This window comes from Drosophila nasuta, chromosome 3 (genome assembly GCF_023558535.2).
Source record: "Drosophila nasuta strain 15112-1781.00 chromosome 3, ASM2355853v1, whole genome shotgun sequence".
NCBI classification, from domain to species: domain Eukaryota; kingdom Metazoa; phylum Arthropoda; class Insecta; order Diptera; family Drosophilidae; genus Drosophila; species Drosophila nasuta.
Genome location: NC_083457.1, coordinates 31,830,183 through 31,852,590, shown reverse-complemented (window position 1 = coordinate 31,852,590; position 22,408 = coordinate 31,830,183). Strand labels below are relative to the sequence as shown.

General features: G+C 35.6%; 1 protein-coding gene across 2 annotated transcripts in view; it reads left to right on the top strand.

Annotated features, from left to right (window-relative positions):
• The first annotated feature begins 8,498 nt into the window (after positions 1-8,498).
• LOC132791777 (rap guanine nucleotide exchange factor 4) overlaps positions 8,499-22,408 on the top strand; it is a 76,160-nt gene continuing 62,250 nt past the window's right edge. Inside the window, exons 1-4 of one of the 2 annotated variants that reach the window (XM_060800830.1) lie at positions 8,499-8,729; positions 10,213-10,885; positions 18,214-18,356; positions 18,492-18,586. In XM_060800830.1, coding sequence (XP_060656813.1) covers positions 10,851-10,885; positions 18,214-18,356; positions 18,492-18,586 — 273 coding nt within the window. In that variant the 5' untranslated portion in view covers positions 8,499-8,729; positions 10,213-10,850. Of the gene's footprint in view, positions 8,752-10,212; positions 10,886-18,213; positions 18,357-18,491; positions 18,587-22,408 lie in introns of both variants that reach the window. The other variant, XM_060800829.1, reaches the window with a different exon arrangement.

The window sequence follows — 22,408 nt, the reverse complement described above, 5'->3', positions numbered from 1 at the left end:
TTCAACTTTTGCCTATGAAAAGCAAAACTTCTATATACATATCAATAAAAGAATGTAAAACAACTGCTAAGTGTGCTCGACGTTGAGATACTCGTTTTGTGAAACTTATGTATTAAAATAAATAAATTTATTGTTTATATAAATTGCTTGTTAAATAACCTTTAAAGATCATTTCGGTAATATATATATTTTGTGAAATAAAGTCCAGAAGTTCAATCCAAATTTGATTTGTCATAAAATTGGGTAACTTAATCTTTTATAGCATGGGTGTGAAACATTGACAAGGACATAACTATATTGTTTCACTAAGCAATAATTCCCGTCTATCCTTAGAGGTTATAAAAACTCGCATGAAGTTTTAAGGGCGCTCCGACTAATTAGCCTAACAACAGCTCGTAAAATATTTATGAAAATTGGAACATTCATTTCAATTACTGTTAGAGCAACGACACAATCATAAACATAGATGTGTCGTAAAAGTATTTTTTGCTTGCTTTGGTTTTGTTCTTTCCTTATCTGAATAAAATTTTTACGACAACATTTTGTTGCAGCAGTTTAGAGTGCTCCTTGGGAGCAGAGTTGCGAATATCTTTTGGGTCGCTCTATCGTGTCACAGGGGACAGTAAATTATTCAAATTAATTTGCATATTTTAGCTAGAAAGTTTTCATTAAATTCTCATAAATAAATGAGGCAATAAGTAGGTCACCAAAGATAAGCAAGAGATACAGGTTGTTGTTGTTGTTGTTGTATTTTTTTCGGGGCCAAAAACATCAACTTGACTTATGCAAATACACGAGTGTGTGTGTATGTGTGTAAAGTAAACTAACCTTGAATCTGCATGGCATATTTACAAATATATATAAAGTAGAGTAGAGTGTTGTGTGTTATGTGTTGAGGATTGAGGCAGGCCAGTAACAAATATTTGCACATTTGACGGCCTTTGGTGGCCTTGATTAAATAGCCAAACAAGACAAAAGCACAAAATCACCGAGATTTGAACGATAAACAATGCTGAAACGAGGGTGAATCAAGTGATAAAGTAGCATCTTTTTTATTTGGATAGTTTTGAGTTGGTGCGTTTTTATTGTAAAGTGAATTATGGAATTAATGAATTAAAAATTTAAGCTGTTTAGGTTAAGCGTGCTTGCTGTTCATAGCAGAATACCAATTAAATCAGAAAGAAATTCTATTAGAAATATGAAATAAAACATTACAGGAAGAAACTAAAACTGAAAATAAATAATTGCTTATTATTTTAAAAATTTAATAAGTAACCTTCATAGAAAAGAAGGCCAGCGAAATATATATTTTTGGGCAGCGCATAAAAGTATGCAATAAAAATAATAATACTGAATGCTGAGCGAATAAGCAAAACAGGAAATTGATTACTTTAACAGGCTGGCAGTGTTGAATACATAATAGTATGGCAAGACTAGCGATGTTGTAGCATTAACATAACTATAATTACTAACATAACTATACTATACTGCTAAAGGAAGTCTCGGGCAGTGCGTTCACAATACGTAAATTATTTTACTACAAAAAATAATTACAATGCATGCTAATGAAATATTCCTATCATAATTGAATTACTAAACAAACTTAAACATTTTCGTATCTGCCCTCGTATGCGTATTTGCTTTTGTGACATGGCTGACCGGGCTAATCAAACAGTTGCCGACAAAACAGTTAAGCAAAGCCAACAGAAGACGCCCCCACAATGAGCTATGTAAATAGCCAGCAAAAGCAAGAAGCAACCAACCAAACGGCAGCCAATGCCAATGGCTCTGGTAGAGTAAAATCACAGTTATGCCACGCACACAAGCAGATGACGATGGCGATGGAGATGGCGATGGCTTTATGTAGGCCCCTTTTGGCAAAAGGAATCTTAATGCGATTTTCATGCGAATGCGATAAGCGTCGCATAAACGCAATAAGCTGCAAATAATCAGCAGCAAGACAAGAAATCTACACAGAATACACGTACACTAAGAGAGAGGCAGTCAGCCACCTGCCTAAAGTGGCCATAAAAGTTGGGCGCAATTGCGTCTCACACGCAGAAAAGTATGCTACGCTTTTTTGCTCTCTTCTTGTTGTTGGCCAAGTCAAACAGAGAGCGAGCTTTAATGGCGCAACGCTTCAGTCGAGGTCGTTTATTAAAGCGTTGACTTCGCGTTGCTGCTGCTGTTGTTGTTTATGCAAATGTATGTAAAGTGTTGAAGCGATGCCAAACAATTTAGCTGGAACCCCAAATGAAGTGAGAAATATAAAATGAAAACCCCAAAGCCAAGTCAGACCATCATCTTGGTGTCCGCTTAAGCACTGCCACGGCCAGTGAATCAATGGCACCCAAAAAAACCTGTCCAACTAAAGTACAACCAAATAAAAAGGGGAAATTTAGATGGGTATGGGATGCTAAAGGTAAACAAAATGTAAATTGCTTTGGTGGTTTCTTTTTGTTTTGTTTTTGGTCGGCCAATGCCAATGCCAATAGCTGATAAACGTACATGGCCAACGTGCAATGCACCCGATTTGAATGGCTTTTCAGCTCAGCTCAGTCGGGGTGAGTTTCTCGCTTCTCTCTTCTCTGTTTGTATTTTTTTTTATGCCCAGTCGAAAAACCCATTAAAGACGCCGTCGAACGCTATTGAACCTGCCAGCAGCTTTATTTCTTTTCGGTGTTCTATTGGGGCGCAGGTGGCGTATACGCAATTTGTTTTGCGAAGAAGAGCGCACTTAAATTTCGAGTGGCGGTTTTTATGCGATTAATGTATAAATATTTGAATTTAAATAAAATCAAAAGTACATTTTTTGAACGAGAGTTTCAACGGTTGAAAAAAACTATACAGTTATTTGAATATGCGGCAATCTGTTGTCGATGGCAAAACACAAATCCTTTTGCAAATCAAAAGTAAATAAACGCAATGTTTTTCAGTCATTTGAATAAGCCGAAAGTTGGCTTTGCTTAGCTGGATGGTTGAAGGAGGGTGGGCCAGGGGGGCGTATGCTTAATGAGCTTAGTGAAATGTGTTTTGAAATTAACTTTTTGGCTAGCAACAACATCGCCTGTTCTTTCTGGCTATGTTCTGTCGGATGATGTCCTTGGCTGGCAGCTGTTGCTCAGCGAGCAACATGCTTATAATTGCGCATATACTTTGGCAAGCAGCTTAAGACGACCAAAAACCAAGGCAGCAAAGGGTTGCCTCAAAGGAAACAAAGCGAAGTGGGCGGGCGACTGGCGATTACTTGAATAATTAAGGCACTCAAAAATTAGACGCACGCTAGGGACGCAGACAGAGACAGAGACTCCACAAATAAAAGACAATGTTGGCCAAGCCAGGCATGAAATTCATCAGGACATCATGCACACACACACACAGAGAAGATGCTTCGCGTTGGCAAGTGTCGTCATCTACATGCAGCAAGCAGCAAACGATGCGTTGCCTGTCTCTGCTCGGTTTTGTTTGCCCAAGACTTGCACAGCATTGAGGATTGAAGAGAAGCAAGAACGTGGCATGTGGATGCGAATTGGGGTCATGTCAGGCTCGCCTCTTACAACACTTGACACCGTTGACAGCAGCAAATGTTGCCACTAAAAAAACTAATTTCTCGCTCTGTTGCGCATAATTTTATGCAATTGTTTTTAGATTGAATTTTTAAAAAACTCAGAGCACACCAAAAAATAAAAAAAAGCCTGTGAAGTGATCACTCGAAATATTTGTTCAGTCTCTTTTTTATCTTAATTGGAATTGCAATTTTGCGACACTCCTTTTTTGTTGCTACAACTGCAACAGCAAGTGCACGACTAGCCCCATTAATAGCGTATCATATCATACTCGACACTTCATTAAAACTCAATGTGCACAGGCGTTGGCTTGACCACATGTCGTATGCGCAATGTTTTCTTTTCAATTCATTTAATTTATTAATGCAAAAGACGCAATAAAATGAACACGCACATCAGCTTAATGTTTGAAAGCGAAATTGCACATATTAAAATATTAATGTGAATTAATCTTATTTTCAATTCATTGAAGAAAATATCGTTGTAATAATTAAAGACTTTGATAAAACGTTTGTTGTAGAAAGTAATCAATTTCATTCTCTAATTAAACAGTTTATAAAATATTTGCAAGCACATGTAATCCTTAAACATGTGGCATAAAAAAAAGCATTTACTTGTGTGCTGTAGAATTATATAATAATTGAAAAACATTCATGCTTTAAGCAAAAAGATTTCGACGACTGCTGCTGACATTTCAAATGCATATTTTATGTTCAGTCGACAATTGTACGTCGACAATTTTGATAGTAAATATTTCACATTTGAAATAATTCATGTTTTTGAATATATATGTCAAATTTCTTTATTGCATTTTCAACGAAAGGTAATATTAAATTCCATTGCAAACAAACGCAGCTCCTTTAATCTTTCAACTGTGCTTATTAGTAAATTAAATTTGTAATGTGCATTGCAATTACATTAAATCATATATCATATTTCATTAACTATTTAAATATTTTAAGTGTTTATTAAATTAAGTTTTTTTTTTTTATTATTACAAGCTCTTAAACTGAAAATAAATATTACAGTTGAAGTAGCTTAAAATATTTGCAGCCCACAACAATTTCTACATGTTTTGAATGTTTTATGCAAGCTACTCAGCAGTTGTGTTATATAATTATGAAAATTTAATAAAATATGAGCTTTTTCTAATGTCTTTTTATGACACAACTAAATGCATTTATTTAATTATGCATGCTTAATAATTTTATTATTCAATTAGTTGATATAATTGTTACAATTACAAAGTAATTAAAAATAACTGCCAGCCAAAACAACTTTTACAAAAACTAATAAACAACTGTGCAGCATGAAAAAGAGAGTTTTTTATAGAGTTTGTTTAGTTGTTTTTTATGGTTGAATTAATGAATAAGCAACCTTAATAAAAATAATTAGCAGCAAAAATTTATTTTTGTGGTGCGCACAAAAGTATGCTACAAAAACCCGAGTTTGGAATTTTGATTTACTATGATTTCTGCAAATGCTTTATTACGTTGCGCATTTGCTGGTATTGTCTGTTGTCTGTGTGTAATTGGCATGAACAATGCTTCAATTTTATCACAGACACAGACAGAGACACACACACATATATATATAGATAAACACGATTACTGGAGGGCATTTAACAGCGTCGCTTATGATCTAATCAAATTACTTGGCCATAATTCGCAGAGATATATTTAGGCTCGATTTAATAGGTAATTTGCGTTAAACGTTGATTGAATAAGCGCTAATGCAACGTCCATTGAGTAAAGTGTTACGAGTCGATGTGGATGTGGATGTCGTTGTAGTTGTATTTTCTGTTCACCAAATGACATCAACTTGCAATCACGGGCTGAACACGTGCTTGCTTAACTGACTCATCGATTGACTACTTGACTCTCTACTTTCACTCTCCTTCTCTCTGTCAGTCACCTGGACATGTAGGTATTACAACTGCAGCAGCAGCAGCTTAACAACAACACCATCGAGTAGAAATAACGTCATTTGGTGTGCTAATGGCCAGTTGTACAGGAAATGCCATTAGCACAGTTTTCACGACAAGAAAATGCATTAACGTGGCTCGGAAGTTGGCTTAGACGCTCGTTCGTTCGCTCGTTCATTCGTTGGTAGGATACGGTCAGTTAGCAAACATTATTGCGATGGGGGCAGGGCAACCTTATGACAGCGTCTCTGACACAGCTACAAAGTTTATTAGAAGCACATTTATCATAATTAACGCCACACAAGGGGGAATATCATCATCATCATGCCCCATTCAAAAACATGATCCCACCAACATGCATACGAACTACAACAAAAGCTGATGAAATTCAACAGGCAAAATACGAGTTCAGGTCATAAAATGCCTGGAATTTCATTGTTAAAGCTACCAAAAATGCCAACGCTATGCGTCGAGTGTTGGGCCATAGGCACAACGACGACGACGACAACGACGACAGCTCATAAAAAGTGCTACTGCCGCACGCACTGGGAGAGGACGGAGCAGGACAGCCAGCCAGGACACAGCACTATGACTGGCGAGTCGAGTAGGCAAAAAAAAAAACAAGTAAGAGAGCTAAAGCCGAGTGGGTTCGACTGCGAGATACCCGCTATCAATTTTCGGTATTAATTTTAAAATATAACAAATTAATATACCTCGAATATACAAAAGAAATACGCATGGCTATATTTGGTATATTTTAAACTTCGCCAAATTAATATACCGCAAAAACATTGAGATATGCCAATGATCATATTGTGTATTTTGATATAGTATTACTTTTAAAATATACCATAGAGTGAAAAATATACCAGATTTAAAGACAAATTGTTGATTTGGGGGCGGAAGTGGGCAAATCAAAACAAATGCTGTCGAAAATTATATCTCGATCTCTGAGATCTAGTTGTTCATACGGACGGACAGACAGACAGATGGATTTGGCTGATCAAGAGGGTCGAGTATGCCTTCTTCCTAGAGGCACAAAGTTATAATACCCTACCCTAGTATTTGTAGCGGGTATAAAAAAACAGGAAAAAAGGAAATGAAGGAAAATAAAAACAAGGAATTTATGCGCCGAGCAGAACAGAGCGGCAAATGATTCATGCGGAAATAAAGGCACTCGTGAGCGTTATAAATATTGCTGCAGCGACCACAGCGGCAGCTTCTCTGCATTCGCACTTTCCCAGTCACATTCGTAATCGCACCTTTTCTTATTTTTTTTTTTTGTGAAGTCCCTCAATTTCTTAATAGCTTACAACAGTTTAACGCCTGTTGAAGCGATTTCTTCTTGTTTGTTTTTGTGCATATTTTAATTGACACTTTGATTGTTTCGCCTCTGCAATTCACGCATGCGACTGACTGACAGCAGACCCAGTTCTTTGGAAAGCATGGCCATACAAAGGGGGCAGCAGTGGGTGGAGGAGGTGGACGACGACGAGTCGAGGGGTTGAGGCAGGTAGGCAAGCAACTGTTGAAGTGCGGCGCATTGCGTCGACTCACCAAATGAGCGCTCAACAGTTTGTTGCAGAGCAAACAAGAACGAGAGAACGCACGTAGGGAGCGAAGAGAGATGAAACAACAGATGTAGCAGCAACATGTTGCCACAAAACATTTGTTCTCATCGTCTCTAGAGTAAATAAATTCATAAATAAGCAATAATTAAGTGACGATAGCAACCATTGTTCAATTGATTGATGAACATAAAGATGTGAGTAGTTCGATAGGAATATAAAATGTGTCTTCTGTGTCATTCTATTAAGATTTCAATTGTAGTTTAATTGCAAAATCGAGCATTCGAAGATCACACTGTTTATTGATGTATACTTTATATTTCATATCTATAATTCGTCAAGGTCCCTTAAATTAAATAGTTTGCTTACCTCTATAAACTTACTACATTTAAAAAAGAATTCGTCAGTTAACATAATTAAAATAAAGCGTAACGTTAAATTAACTATTTAAATAAATGTAAAAGAAAATAATAAGTTAATAGGAAAGAATATTTAAAAAATAAAATAAATAAATGCTATCCATTTTGAATAAACGGAAAACAGTTCGGCATTATTCTTAAGATATACCAATATAAATACTAAAAAATATACCGAAGCCAATATTGGGTATATCGATGAAGTGCTATATTCGAAATATACATTAGGGGTGAATATATTCTATATATTGTCGGCTAAATTAGCTAAAATTCATTTGCAGTATTTAGCGTCATTTAGCGGGTATAATAATATAAATAAACTAAAAATAAAAATGTTCAGTAGTTAATACTACTTTTTTCCGATTTTTTAAAAATCTTAATGCACACTATTTTGTTTGCCCAATTTTAATAATTTATTTTGTTAAGTTATTAATAAAGTCTAATCAAAAGAAAATTGCAAAGGATTGATGAATATTTGGAGATTTTAGGCATTTTTTAAGTATCTAGTGCCACTCGCTGTTGTATATTAACAACACTTATTTTATGCCAACCAAATAAGTTTGCAACCATTGTGGCAACTGTCAAACTTGTTGCTAAAAACGCGCCAAAACATTAAGCAAAAGAAAACAGAGCGAGCACAAAAAAAAGCGACCCAAATGCGCACCGCAACAGTCAACACTGCAGTCATCGCAATGAGTAATTTTCACCACCCACCAAAACTAGGCAGCCTGGTTCCATCCATCCAATCCATCGAAACCTCCGCACCACACCAGTCGAATAGCTGGCTCAGCTGTCAGCAGAAGAAAAACTCACCTGTTAGGCGCAGGATGCCTGGCCACAGGCAGCTTCTAGGCAGCCGAAATAATGGTGAATTCAGAAAGCAGCTCGGCAAAAAACAGCAACGGGCAACGGGTAACTTGGCTCGTCTCTCGACCAAAACAGTTGCGACGCGACTAAGGAACGTAACGGACGTGCGAGCGCTGAAACAAAAACTCAAAGTGAAACAATTCTGAAATTGATATAAATTTTTAAAAATAATACAAAATTTAAAAAAAATATATATTACTTATGATAAAAAATTTGTGAAAGTGGAAAAAAACGTAAAATTTGAATTTGCTTAAATTGCAAAATATAAATAAATGTGTGTTGAGTTTCGATTGTGCGAATTGCATTTGGCAAAGTTCGGTCGAGTCATCAGTTCGTCGACAGCTCTCGAACCCAACGAACGTGTTAAATAAATCGGAATTCAAATAAAGTGTGTGTTTAAACCGAATCCGGTAAACAAAACAGTTAACAATACGTAGTATAGATAGCTTAGCTAATAACACTAATGTACATACAACTAATGCATTCACTGCTCGACAATAATTCCAATTCTTAAACATTTTGCACGCACCTTTCATGCATTCGTAAACCCTTCTAAGACTTTGTAAACTGCATTTGTAAATAACTTACTTTTAACTAGAACTACTTAGGCTACTTTCATGCTGAACGAGGCGCTTTATCGCATTGTTAACGATTTGAATTTTCGGCCTTTTTGCTTTTCACTCTTGATTATCATTTTGAACATCTATTATATCTGCCGGCTCTGGCGCATCTCGCCCAGGATCGAGCCATTGCCACGTAAGTATTCCCCAGACTTTCGCCACATTTCCTTCTTTCTCGCTTTCGATTTTCTTTCGTTTGCTATGTCTGCGCTCAATTAGTTCGGTTGACAGTTGAAACTTAAATTGCATTTTGTGAAACTTGCAGGACACTAATTGCATTTTGCGCTGTGACGAACAACGCATGAAACCACAAATGTTAGACAGAGAAAGAGAGAGAAAGTGAGGCCTGATAAGGGCTCGCTTATCTAAGTGTAGCCATCCACCCACACACATTAGAAATTCTGCTGATAAGCAAATACGCAACAATGCACACAGCAGTGATAAGACAACAATGGCAAAATCACATTTCCAATAGTTTTGGCTACAACAAAGCTACAAATTCAATGAGCCAATAAATTGACGTACATGGAAGCCAATGTAGCATATGCAATGGCCACAAATAGTTGAATATAATTGAGACGGAAGCCGAAGCTAAAGCCGAGCTGAAGCTGTGGTTTAGCCGGATTCAAATTGATTAATATTGAAATGAAAAGACGGACAAACAGGATGGATACTGAATTGTATCTATTACACATGTTATATATTTAGTTACACTCGCACTCACACACACACACACACCTGACAAAGCTGTTTAGCTTTTGTTCTCGATTGTGCACTGCGAACAGCTTGCAGTATCAAGTATACGCAGAGTGTGTATGTGTGGCTACCAGCGTCATACGCATCACATACGTCAGTGTCAGCGCTGTTGTCGTTGCCGTTGTCGTTGTTATAGTGTTTTTGCTGTTTTTGTTTTAATAGTCCGAATGGGAGACTCGCACAATTGTGATAACATGCGAGACGTTTGCTTTGTTTAGGGCCTGGCCAGCATGCATTAAGCCTTCCAGGCAGCTGTCAGCCACATTAGCTGGCAACTACACAAGAGAACCCTTTTCAGTTCACAACAATAACAATAAGTATTTTTTTTTTTGGTCTTCATTTGTAGCAAAATAAATACCAAATAGATTTCTCTTTCTCTTAATTGTTATGCCTTTTAGCATTCCATTAGCTTACACATTGCTTACACATTTATAGCACACATTAAGATTGTGTATCATTAGAGCAACTTAATACTGTTAACAACTTCATTTACAGCTGCAGCTACATCGAGAGCCGAAAGCCAGCTGGAGTCGTGTTTATGCCATCGCAACCCTTTTGAACCAATTAACGAAATGGCCAATGAATAACGAAACAAAGTGCGCGGAAAATAATTTAAAACAATTATTTTTAACTGCGATCTGTGAGTGCATCTGACGACGCTTGACTCCTTTCTTTTGTTGTGACAACATAAAAAAGCATAACAGACAGCAAAGCACAACGAAAAATGTCTCAACTAAGGGACATTTGAATTAAAATAAAAAACAACAAAGCGCAAAAAAAATACGAAATCCACTTTAAGTGCTGTTAACGGAATCAGCTTTTAGGTTGGGCCACAACTTTTCCGACGTTTTCTTTTCGAGCGCATTGAAATGCAACATTTATTTGGCACCAACAATTCGCGAGCTCTTTGGCCAAGGACATTTGGGTATCCCTACACCTTCACTTTGCGTTAATCATCTTCAAAAGTTGTGGCGTCGTCGTGTATTAACGTTTTCATTTCGATTATTACTAAAAAATAAGCAAAAACGAATGCAAACAAATTCGTGTGTGTATGTGTGATTAAAAATTAAACGAAATAATAATCTAAATATAAATCGTCGTGTAAACAAAATATAAATAAAATATTTATCAAAATGGCAATGGAATGGATAACAGCCATGGACAAGCGGTGAGTTATCAAGGACATTTTAAATCTATAAATCAGCTTATTTATTTGCATTTCTACGTAGTAATAAAGTGAAAAAATGAATACAAAAGCATTGAAGGATTGTGTGTAACATGCAAATGCAGCAAATACATTTTATGTGTACATGAGTAACGAGCAGCTTAGAGAATTGGAGACTTTGTTGTCATAGATTTTATAGGTAGCAAAGGAAAAAAAGGAAAAAATCTACGGTTTAATGTGCTCGACTGTGAGACAAAAGCAAAACATTACTTCGATAATACACTCTATTAATATACTGAGAAATATCAAAATATACTATTCGTTTACTGAAAACATATTCAAATATACTAAACGCTTTATTTGGTATTCGATGCACTATTATATTTATACTATACTATTATTTCTATAATATACCATATTAATATACTGAAAAGTATCAAAATTTTCGGAAGCCTATACTATATTCGAAATATACTATCGAGTGTGTTGGACTGTAAGCCAAAAGGAAATCGATGCGGTATTATCCATATATTATATATTAAAAAATTAAAAATAAAGAAAATAACAATTCATATTAAAGGCTATATTTGGTATACGATCTACTATTACATACAAAAGATCAGTCTGCAGCAGCCTTTTTTACCATATAGAATTGATTCTTAAATAACTTCTACACGGGTGTATATATATATATATGATATATATCTTTCATACATTTGCTGTACCCACGAACTTATGCATATCAGATATAGAAAGCATTAAAATTGAACATTTTGAAAGTAAAAGTGTTTTAATAAACTGTTGAACAACGACTTTAATAATAGTCATTTGACATTTCTAGAGTAATGAACTTTTTTTTGTCTAGTCATTATATTCAAAATAATTCCCTAGCTATTTGCAATTAATTTGTGTCTGTCACAAAGTTAATTAAAAGCTAACTCGCATTCTCACTCTTCAATAGTCTGAAGCCTCTCCTACAACAAGTCAAGCACCTAATTGTAGTTCTTGGCAAACATAAAAATATTTCCACAAAAAACTTGCCCCTCATTTACGGCGAAAAAACAATGTAATTGCCATCAAGTTTTATTTTTCATACTTTGCGAAGCATGAAAGTAATTTTTCCATAACAAAAGTTGCAAAATTATACGAAAAGTTGTGTCTGAGTGCGTGAAATATGACTGCTTATCAAATAAATTACAATTTAAATTAAAACGTAAAATGAAATGATGATTCAAGCTTGAAATTAACAAATTTTATTTAATTCAATTTTAAATTCATAAGTTTCCACTGTTTTTGCTTTCAGTTGAGCAAATGTTTGCAATGAATGAATGAATGAATGAAAAGTCAGTTGCTGCTGCGTATACGTAATATTTGAAATGTTTGTATCATGCTCGACATTCATCTGTCAAAAGACAGCAACAGCTGTGTCCTCCCATTAATTCATGCTTCAGCACAGCTGGCTGCCATGAGTCAGGACAACGGGCAACAGGCAAAAGGCATCAGGATTCGGGCGAAAGCAAATCTAAATCCAAATGCAGGACACGGCTTGCTTCAAATTATACGCTTTATTAAATTACAATGCCAAATTTTAAGCTCTATTCTTGAGCTAAATGCAATTATATTACAAAGCTGCTGGTCACTTGCCCATTTCTCATCTCTCCTCTTTTTCTGTGTATTTCACTTTTTTTTTTAAAGTCTCGAGTCTAGAGTCTAGAGTCCTGCCACGCGGTCCTTTCCAGTTGATTAGCGCACTGAAGCAGCGAAAATTGAGAGGCAGCAAATAGCTCAAATAGAAATTGGAGGGATTCAATTTTTCAAAGGGCCGCACTCAAGCGAAAATTGTGCTCATTACAAGCTGTTTACAGTGCAAAAGTTTTCATGGCCTTCATCGCTTAGAGGCGTGATCGACTGGCAGCTCACTGCGTAAACATGTCTGGCAGAACTTTCGTTGTTGTTGTTCTTGTTATATTTCCTCTTGATGTTTTTGTTTTATGTTATGCACTAGTTTTATTGCTGCCAGAGTATGTCATGATTATTAAACTTGTGTTTTCATTGGCTATAAAGATTGAGGGTTTCAGTGGATGCGCTGTAAATGCAGCTCAAGTATTTGCAGATTTATATCAATTTGTTTTTCATGAGGTAAACATTTACTGCTAAGCACTGTGAACTATACACTTTAGTGTTAGCTTTATACAATAGATTAAGCATTTTCGGATTTATATTAATTTGTTTTTTATTGCAAAAACATTTATTGTTATGCAGTATTAACTATATAGTTTACTTTTATATATGTGTAATAATGTTTAAATTTGATTGTCAATATCGGTTTCCAGAGCATCGATTTCATTTTAAATATGTATTATAAACTTATATTTTTCTTACGCGCTGGTCATCTAATTACATCGAATGTATAGACAAAAAGACACTTAACTAAATACGGTCACGTTTGTTATGCTAATTATGATATACAATATGGTTAGATTTACAACAGTTTAGTTATTATTTATAAGTTTATATAAATAAATAAGTTCGTAAACACTTAAACTGCAGTTGTATAACTAAACTGTTGTATTATAGTATGTATAAGATGGCTTAGCTATAAATTTGACTTACATAGAATGAATGTTTAACCCTAAATAGATAATCAGGCATGCTCCGGTATTCACTTTTCGTTTTCGTTTTCGTTTTGGGACCAAAACCGAGATTTTCGTTTTTAGGTGCTCCGGTTTCCACAAGTTTTTAGTTATCGTTTTGCTATCGAAACGTTTCGTTTCTCATCATTTCTTGCAGCCGAAACAGCTGGTTTGAGGTTTGGTCAGCAGCAAACAACGCGAAAAAATGCCTTTTTTATTTTCAAAACGAAAACGAAAACCCAAAGTGAAAACCGGAGCATGCCTGAATATATCGTTATTTTAAATATAATGTCATTTAAATGTTCTACGTTTGACAATAAGAAAAAGGAAATAGTTTCAATTATTAATGATTTATACTTCCAAAACACTTTACACTTGACTCTAATCAACAGAATTAAAAATTACACGTCAGACGACTTAGATAAAGTTTAATATAAAACGTTTATTTACATACCTTTTAATAATGGCATTAGTATAAAGTAATTGTAGCTCTAAAAGTTTCGATATTTTATAGATATCTTGACTTGTTAAGAGAATGAATAAGTTTAAGAATTTTTATTGTAGTGTATAGTAAGTAGATTTTCTCTTATTTTGAACTTACAGATATATTTAGAAATTGAAAATGAAAGAGTTAATTCTTAAGACAAAACTCTTTTAAACTGTGATAGACAAATTTAAGTTGTGCTGAAGCTTTCATGTGAATAATTTTCTAGAGTAACTCAATCCCTTATGCTGACTCCCACTTAAGTACAGGGTACAACAACTAGCCATTCATGTGCTACTCCTTTTTGTGTCGACGTTTAAGTGCAGGCATCATTAACACAAGTGGTAGCCTAGCGAACGGGCTAAGCATCGAGACGAGCTGAATAGAAGATGGTGGCAAGTAACTGCTACTTGTATTTCAGTGCAAAATGCTGGCACGTCCCGAAATAGCTGCAATAAAATGATATCCCGAGGCGTGACTGGCCTAGCCACGCCCTAAAAGCCTTGAGCGCCCACTGCAATCAATCAGAACTTTTGGCCGCTGGCAGTTGGAGCTCGGGCTTAAGTGAACAGCGTGTCGTCCACGGCAACGGCAACGGCAACCTGCCCAAAAATCAGAGGGATACACAAGGTTAGGTCAGCTTTGCAAAAAGGTCAAGAGCAAAGGGCTCTCTAAACACACACACACACTCGCTCACACACAAACATTTATTGTTTGCTTTGTGCAAATATTTGTATTTTCCGCATTTGTTAAACTCTCGCTTTTTGTTGCCAAACGATTTTCTATTTGCACAATGCTCGCAATAATAAACAGCACGTTCAGCAATTCAAAAAACTTGCAGGTTTGCAGCTTAGACAAAGGAATTTTTGCAAGCAACATGCATAATTGAAACGTTTTTCAGCAAAAGCGAAATTTACATTGTGCACTGAGAGAAAAAAGGTTGGGTAATAAAACAACGTCAAAGTGTCGAAATTGTCGCACCGCAATTGCCGCAAAATAAATGATTTAATTTACAAGCAAAATTAATGGCTGCCGTTGCAAAGTCACGCAAGCAAATCTTTTCGCTCGTAATGCGGCAATTTGGCATATCAGAGAAGCGAGATAAACAGAAAGAGAGAGAGGGGAAAGAGAAAGGAGAGCAGAGACAGTGAGTTATCCACAGGATAGCCAAGACAGGTGGCTGCTCTTGACTCTCCTCTAGCCGCTGGCAATTGATATTGATGATGCTTTGGAAGCAGCACCGAATGCTGTTGCCCTAGTCCTGTGGCTCAGCTTGAGCTAACACATATTTATCATACGCCACGTGTGCAGCTCGATAAAAGCTTCATGCATATATTTCGAGCAAAAGTTAAGTTATTTATGCTGCCGCTTTCTGACGGTTGTTTTACTTGAGTATGCTGCTGCTGCTGCTATGTTTGCTTACATGGCAATTATAAAAAAGCAGCTTTGCATTTTGTAAAACCACAAAATGCTATTATAATAAACAACAGGAGAACAACCGCGGGCTTGCGCCTCAACGCGCGCTTCCGGCTTTTGCCAGCCCCTAGGAGTTTCAACTTCTGTGCCTCCTCCTCCTACCTTTATTTAGTATTTTACATCCTGGCATATAGACATGGCACTTAGCCGTGCCGCTGTTTGGTTAACGACAACAACCGACGCCCAGTCGCTCTCTGTGGGCTCTCAAACAACCGTGGCCTATAAATTATGTATGAGTGGGCCGAAGACAGTCAGGAAACAGCTCACCTTCAAACTGAGAATGGCTGGCAAAAGTTACTCAACGCCCAATGCCAAAAAGTAGACTCTACAAAATATTAAAGTTGCTTTCTCTGCCCACACACACACAGCAGACAAGCAACTACATTTCATTGAAAAGCTGCTTTGTTGGTTTTGATTTAGAGTAAAATTTCACTTGTTTTACTCTGTCGGCTTTATGGAATTTTTAATTAGCCAAAGAACACAAAGATTCCAGTTACAAGTTCAGAGTGTGAGTGAAGGCGAGCAAATGAGGTAATCAAAATGAAAGAGAGGGCAAGAAACGAGCGAGATAGAAGAGTGTCTGTCAATTTGCTCTTTTACTGTTTCATAAATTTTGAAATGCAGCTGAGCGCAGCAACAATATCCAAATGGATACTTAAACTTTGCATTCTTTTTTCGAATAAACCGTGCTATAAAAACATCTTGAGAAATTGAGCAACCAAACTGGTTTAAACAGTTTAGAAGCCATTTCAATTTTCTGCTGTTTAGCAATATATTTTCTTAAAGTTGTTTAAAGAATTGCGTGATTTTTTAAGCAACTAAAAATATATCTACTTCCAAAATTAATTCTTTATAAAAGTGTCAAATTATTTGTTCTAAATTTAAGGATTTAACTGAACTTTTCTGATTAGCTTTCAAATATTTTTAGAGCACTTTTCAAGCAATAGCTGATTTAGTAGCCGCAGTTGATTTAAGTAATACTTTCAGCTGGTATCACTTAAAGTGCTGTCAATGGACTTCGCGTTTAACATGGCAGCAGACATTCGAAATTCGTGCTGAACACGTTCGCTACATTGCCACAATTTGTGGCAGCAATGTGGCAGCTTGAACCACTTCCAGAAGAGAGTGAATTGAAGAAGGCCAAGAAGTAGAACAAGAACACGAACAAGCACCGAAAGTAAACTTGTCTAAAGTTGAACACTTGGCAATTAGTTGCTTGGCTCTTCTTGACTTTCACCTTCATCTTCTCGTGCTTTAGCCAAACATCCGTTTCCGGCGCTGCGATTCGATGCGATGTGGCTGCTCTGACCCATTCTCATAAGTATTTATTTATGCATTTTTATTTTAACAAAAACATTAAAGAACAAAGGGAAACAGACTGAGTTATATTTGCATATTTAATTTGAGCACAAGCCATTGCCAAATGGCATTCAATTTGTTGTATTATTCCCTCCAAGTTATTTTATTTTTATTTTTTTTTAATTTAAGCATTGTTGTGTTTTTCATTTGCATTTCTTTCGATGGCATTTTTTCATATTTCTCTGGCCTTGCCCGCACGTTGCAAACCCAACCAGAGCGTCCTTTGAATGGCACTGATTTAAAAACTGCAAATACTCATTCCCCCCTTCCTATTACGTCTCCATCTCCATCCTCGATTCCCATTCCTCTCATTTCTTGTGACTTTGTCCTTTGTGCTGACATTTGTGGGCAGTCTATTAGGCCCCATTGTTCTGCGCACTTGAAGTTCTTTAATAGTTTCCCCTATATTTTGTATTGTGCTTTTTAAGCAAGTGCAATAAAACTTGATTTATTATAGATTTACCAGCAAGTTAGTATAGTTGGAAAATAATATGTAGAGAATTGAAATATAGAGGTTAATAAATTAGAAAATATAAAACCAAAAATAGGACAATATTTATAGCTAAGTAATATGCAAATTTGAATCCATTGAACTGAATGGAAAATAACATCGTTTAATTATTGAAACGCAATCAATTCTTTCGTTTATTGTTATTAAATGTGAAAATGTGAAACTGAGAATAAGGAAATGTTTATAACTAAATAATTTTCTAATTTTAATCTAAAATGAAATATTGAGCTGAACTGAATAAAATAATTAAATTATTGAAATGCATTGCGAAAATGCAAAGCTAACAGACAAGAAAGCTACTGAAGGCTAAGTTTGGGATATTGGAATTGTGCTATATTCAAAATATACCATAAGTTACCAAATATATCAGATTTTCAAAATATAACATAGATTACTAAATATACTTGATTGTCGGCCAAAGCAGCTATGAACTTATTGCCGTTCGCTTTTTTGCCATACAAAGAAAATCTTAAATAACTTCTACAAGTTTTATGTGAAAGCTTCCAAATTTTCAGGAATAACAAATACTGAATTATTATTATATATACCGAATAAAAAAAATAAAATTATTGAAAGGCAATCATAAAAATAGAAGATCTTGGCATAAATTAAAATTACTTGAGCTGTGGAACTTTACCATAAAATATATTTAAAATATTATGAAATAATTGCAATTTTTTTGATAGTTTAACCGGATAGAATATTAATATTTTATTACCATGCAAGTAAAAAGAGAACAAATGCATTGCAGCATTGAAATTCTCTAACGAATAAAAGTGTAAAGCTAAAGCTAAGCCATGAATTTATATGTATTTAATTTAGTTTGTTGACATTGCGTGTTTGTTATTCTTGTTCCGTATCGTTGCAGTCCTTGTGATCGGAATTTACGTGATGTGGAACTAATATCCTGTCGGTTGCGTCGCGTGGAGCCGTTGTGTCGCCTGCCAGGGTCAGCCTTGCAGCAGCTGGCCATGTGCGGTTTCTACGAGGACTTGGAGAAGGGCGTCACACGTAAGTGGCATTATTGCATTAATTATGAAAGCACAAATTCCTCTTCTTCTTCTTTTTTTTGTTCATAACTCATCATCGTCGGCCTCTTAATTTTTATTTTTACCAAAATTATTTTCATTTTACGCTCTTTCACAGTGTTTCGCGCCGGGGAACAAGGACGCTTCTGGTATGCGGTGTTGGGTGGCTCTTTGGAGGTGCGCTACCACGCGCATAGCGATGCCGATGGCAAGGTAAGTGCACCCATAAATATGCAATGCATTGCTTCTATAACGAATACGAACACATACATAAGGTATGCATATACCTACACATGTGCACACACTCTCGATTGAAGTGCATATGTAGAATAGTGTGAGGTGCATTGTCTGACATTTTTCGAAGCGAGCGAAACGAAACTTGCTGTCGTGTCATGCGAAAACAATGCACAGTTTGAACAATATAATTGATGGCGATTATATATCCAGGATACGAACGGCGAAACACACAAGACACAACAAAAATAATAAGTGATAAAGCTTGGTAGTGGTTGAGTGTGCTCGACTGTGTGATACTCGTTAGCCATTTGAGAGAGAATAATGATGGAATGCAACATTATTGAACTGAATTAGTGAATTATTAAATTAGAAAATGACTTAAAATATTGAAATTATAAAGATAATAATATACATATATCAATAATAATATAAGTATATCAATGCTGGTTTTAAAATTCTGATAATGTTGAGCAAGAATATGCATAAATATTAATCGTTTGGGATTCAATAAAGTCCTTCATAAAACAATTTTTTTCTTTTTAAATGAATATATATACATATATATTAGCTATTTCAAATTTGACAAAGTCTTGTTTTGAGCTTAAAAATTATATGGTTGAACTGAAATTCTAAACTTCAGAATTTAAAATCCTATGCTTTCTAAATTTTATAAAAATAAGCCTATGACATAAACTACATAAAGTAGAGAATTTGAGAAAAAAGTATAAATTCAAATATTATATTTTTGGTTGTCAGGCGTCACTTTTCTTGAAACAAAAAAAGTAAATTCAAATATTATATTTTTGGTTTTCAAGCCCCACTTTTCTCTCTGTGCAGCTTTAGCACACAGATTTGATACTCACTAAGCTTTAATTCCCTGCGGCAAGCTGTTCTTACCGGGTATAAACAGAACTGTTATGCATGGATGAGCTGAAAACGATGAAGGAATTGGCGATGCAAAGCAGGGCAGATCGAGGATTGCATGTTCAATATGTCCTTTCGATTGCCAACTGTGCGATGTGGGTTTATCAACTGTGTGAATGTGTTTGTGTGTAGTTGTAGTTTGGTCTGGTTTATAACCCTGCGGCTTGCCTTTTATCTGTCGTTATGTCCCCAAAACTGCTGACAGCGGCATTGTGCATTCAGATCCTTGTGGCATGCCTCAATTCCCTTCTTCGCTTTCTCCCCCTTCTTCCTCTCTCACAATCTTCACACACAATTCATTCCTGTACAAATTTCTGTGTATCGTTTTTTTTTTTTCTATTTTTCCAATTTTTTTTCGTCTTTATGCTGGTGTTTTTGTCCGGGCCCGCAGAGCCACACAACCAGCCACAGCACATTAATTTCCGCTCGGATATTGGCCAGTCGTTTTTACAGCCTCTGTCGATGCCATTTTTGCTGTATCTGTCGCTTTTCCTCCTCCTTCTTCTTCTGCTGCCCATAGAACGAGTTCATTTTTTGCATGCTCTCTCTCTCTCTCTCTGTGTGTGTGTGTGTGAATGTGGACCCAAAAGGTGTCGGCTAATTGAAATAGGCGCTTCGACAAGCCATCCTAGTGTATTAGCCATCCATGAGAGTGTGCAATAGAAATTTAAGCATTATGAATAAGTGGGCCATGAAGGACGAGCACGAACTCAAAGCTAATCAACGCTGCGGTTTCCATCCGTTCGACAGTGAAATTGCATTTCATCGTCCTCATTGCCAACTGCAATTTAAAGCTGTTTTTGCCAACAACAGCTCAATATGCAGACACTAAGGCCAATCGATGGGAGTTGTGAGTTGTGTGTTAACCATGTTTATTTTGGAGCTTATTCAGCTTAATTGAAAACTTGCTAAATTCATTTATTTATTGCACTATTAGTGAATTTATTTCTCACTATAAATTCAGCATTTAAGCAGTTTATGTTAATTATAAAACAATATTTAAGCTGCAAACTCGTTAGCTTTATTTAGCGAGAGATATACTGGAGGATATATACAATGAATACAATGAACGTATGTCAAAATATCATTCAATTATCGCATCATCATAATGCAGGCATTATGTTTATAATATTTGGGAAAATTAAATACAAATTTATTTCAATTTATCCAAATAAATTATACACAAGTTCTAGCTTTATTTAATGCAAGTTTAAATTAACAAATATATAATATTATATTATATACAGATTAAATGTTTGTAATATAATTTGTCAAAATATCATTCCATTTAGGTATCATCATTTAATTTGGTAATATTTAACTTAATTTAACTAAATATATTTTTCAAACAATCCAATGATTTTTAATGCATTTTTCTCACTCACTTTCCGTTAAAATTGAATAAAAATCTGCATTAATTATGCTCAATATTCTAAAATCCTTAATGTAGTTTCTCAGCTTAAAATGAATAGAAATTTGTAATATAACAAATGCTATATTCTGTGGAATTTCTACAGTTTAAGTTAATACTTGTGGATTCTTAATACCTTCAATACCGCATAAATTACTGCAGTAACTTTTAATATAATTGTTTAAACTTCCTGTTTAAAATGAATATAAATCATTAATGCTGAAGATTTTAGACAAATTATTAGCTCAATGCTGGTAATGCTTTTCTCAAAATATTATTCAGTTTGGCATCATCAATACTGTCTTTATTCATTTAATTTAATTTTCAAAAAAATTAAATTCAATTTAAGCGCATAAATTATGCAAAATTTCTAGCGTCTTTTAATGCAATTTTGCCGACTCACTCTGAACTCAAATTGAATAAAAATCTAGAATATGATAAACGCAGAGATTGAAACGCAGTCGAGTTTGCCACCGAGTTTCAATGTCCGAGTCATTTTACTGACCTAATTTCATGCTTGGTATTTGCATAATTTTTCACTTGATTTATTTAGAGGGAAAAACATTAGAAAATTTGCCAGTGGCGAGCGGCGGCAATTATATAGCCATAAATTATGCATAAATTTGTGTTGGGGCTAAAGGCAAAAAATGTTGTTCTGGCTGCGGTGGTAACTGTATTTGACACTTGATAAAAATGAAATGTAAAGAAAAAAAGATGAAGCGAAACAAGGCAGAAAATTTAATGAATGAGCGGCGCAAGCGTTAAAGTTAAAGTTCCACGATGGATCACCATCGTCTGCCATGTGTGTGTGTGTGTGTGTGTGTGTGGTGTGTGTAGAGTGTGGCGTGCGACACGCAAAACCCAATTTCATATCTCGAGCTAAATATAAATAGAAGAAGGGAAAAGCCAAAAAAAAATGTAAAGAGAAGCCTGAGCAGCAAACACACAACAAACAAGAGCAAACATAACAAAGGGGGAAATAGACAAAGGGGAAAGACAGACGAACAGACTCTCTACACTCTAGACCTATCAATAGCCACACAATTAATTTCAAGTGGTGTGCGGTGGCAATCAGGGGGAAGTGAACTCATCATCAGAAATGAAAAAAAATAGGCAACGCTGCGAGTTGAAATATTTTTCGAAATACAAAACAAATTTATGTGCGACTTGCAGTCAGCGTCCATTTGGTGTGAGTTCCGCTCAACCGGATTTCCCTCCCAGAGCTCACGTGATAGAGCAGAACAACAGAAGAGGGAAAAGGGAAGGGGGAAGAGTGGATTGTATTTGACTGCTTGATGATTTGAACTCACGTCAGCTAATTTTGATCTAATGAAATACGAGTACGAGCAGCAGCAGCAAACAACAGATACAAATTGCAATACATTTGTAAGAGTCTTGCCACAACTTGGCCAAGTCAAGGGCGTGTGGGCGCATGGAACGTAAGAGTGGGCGTGGCTGCAGCC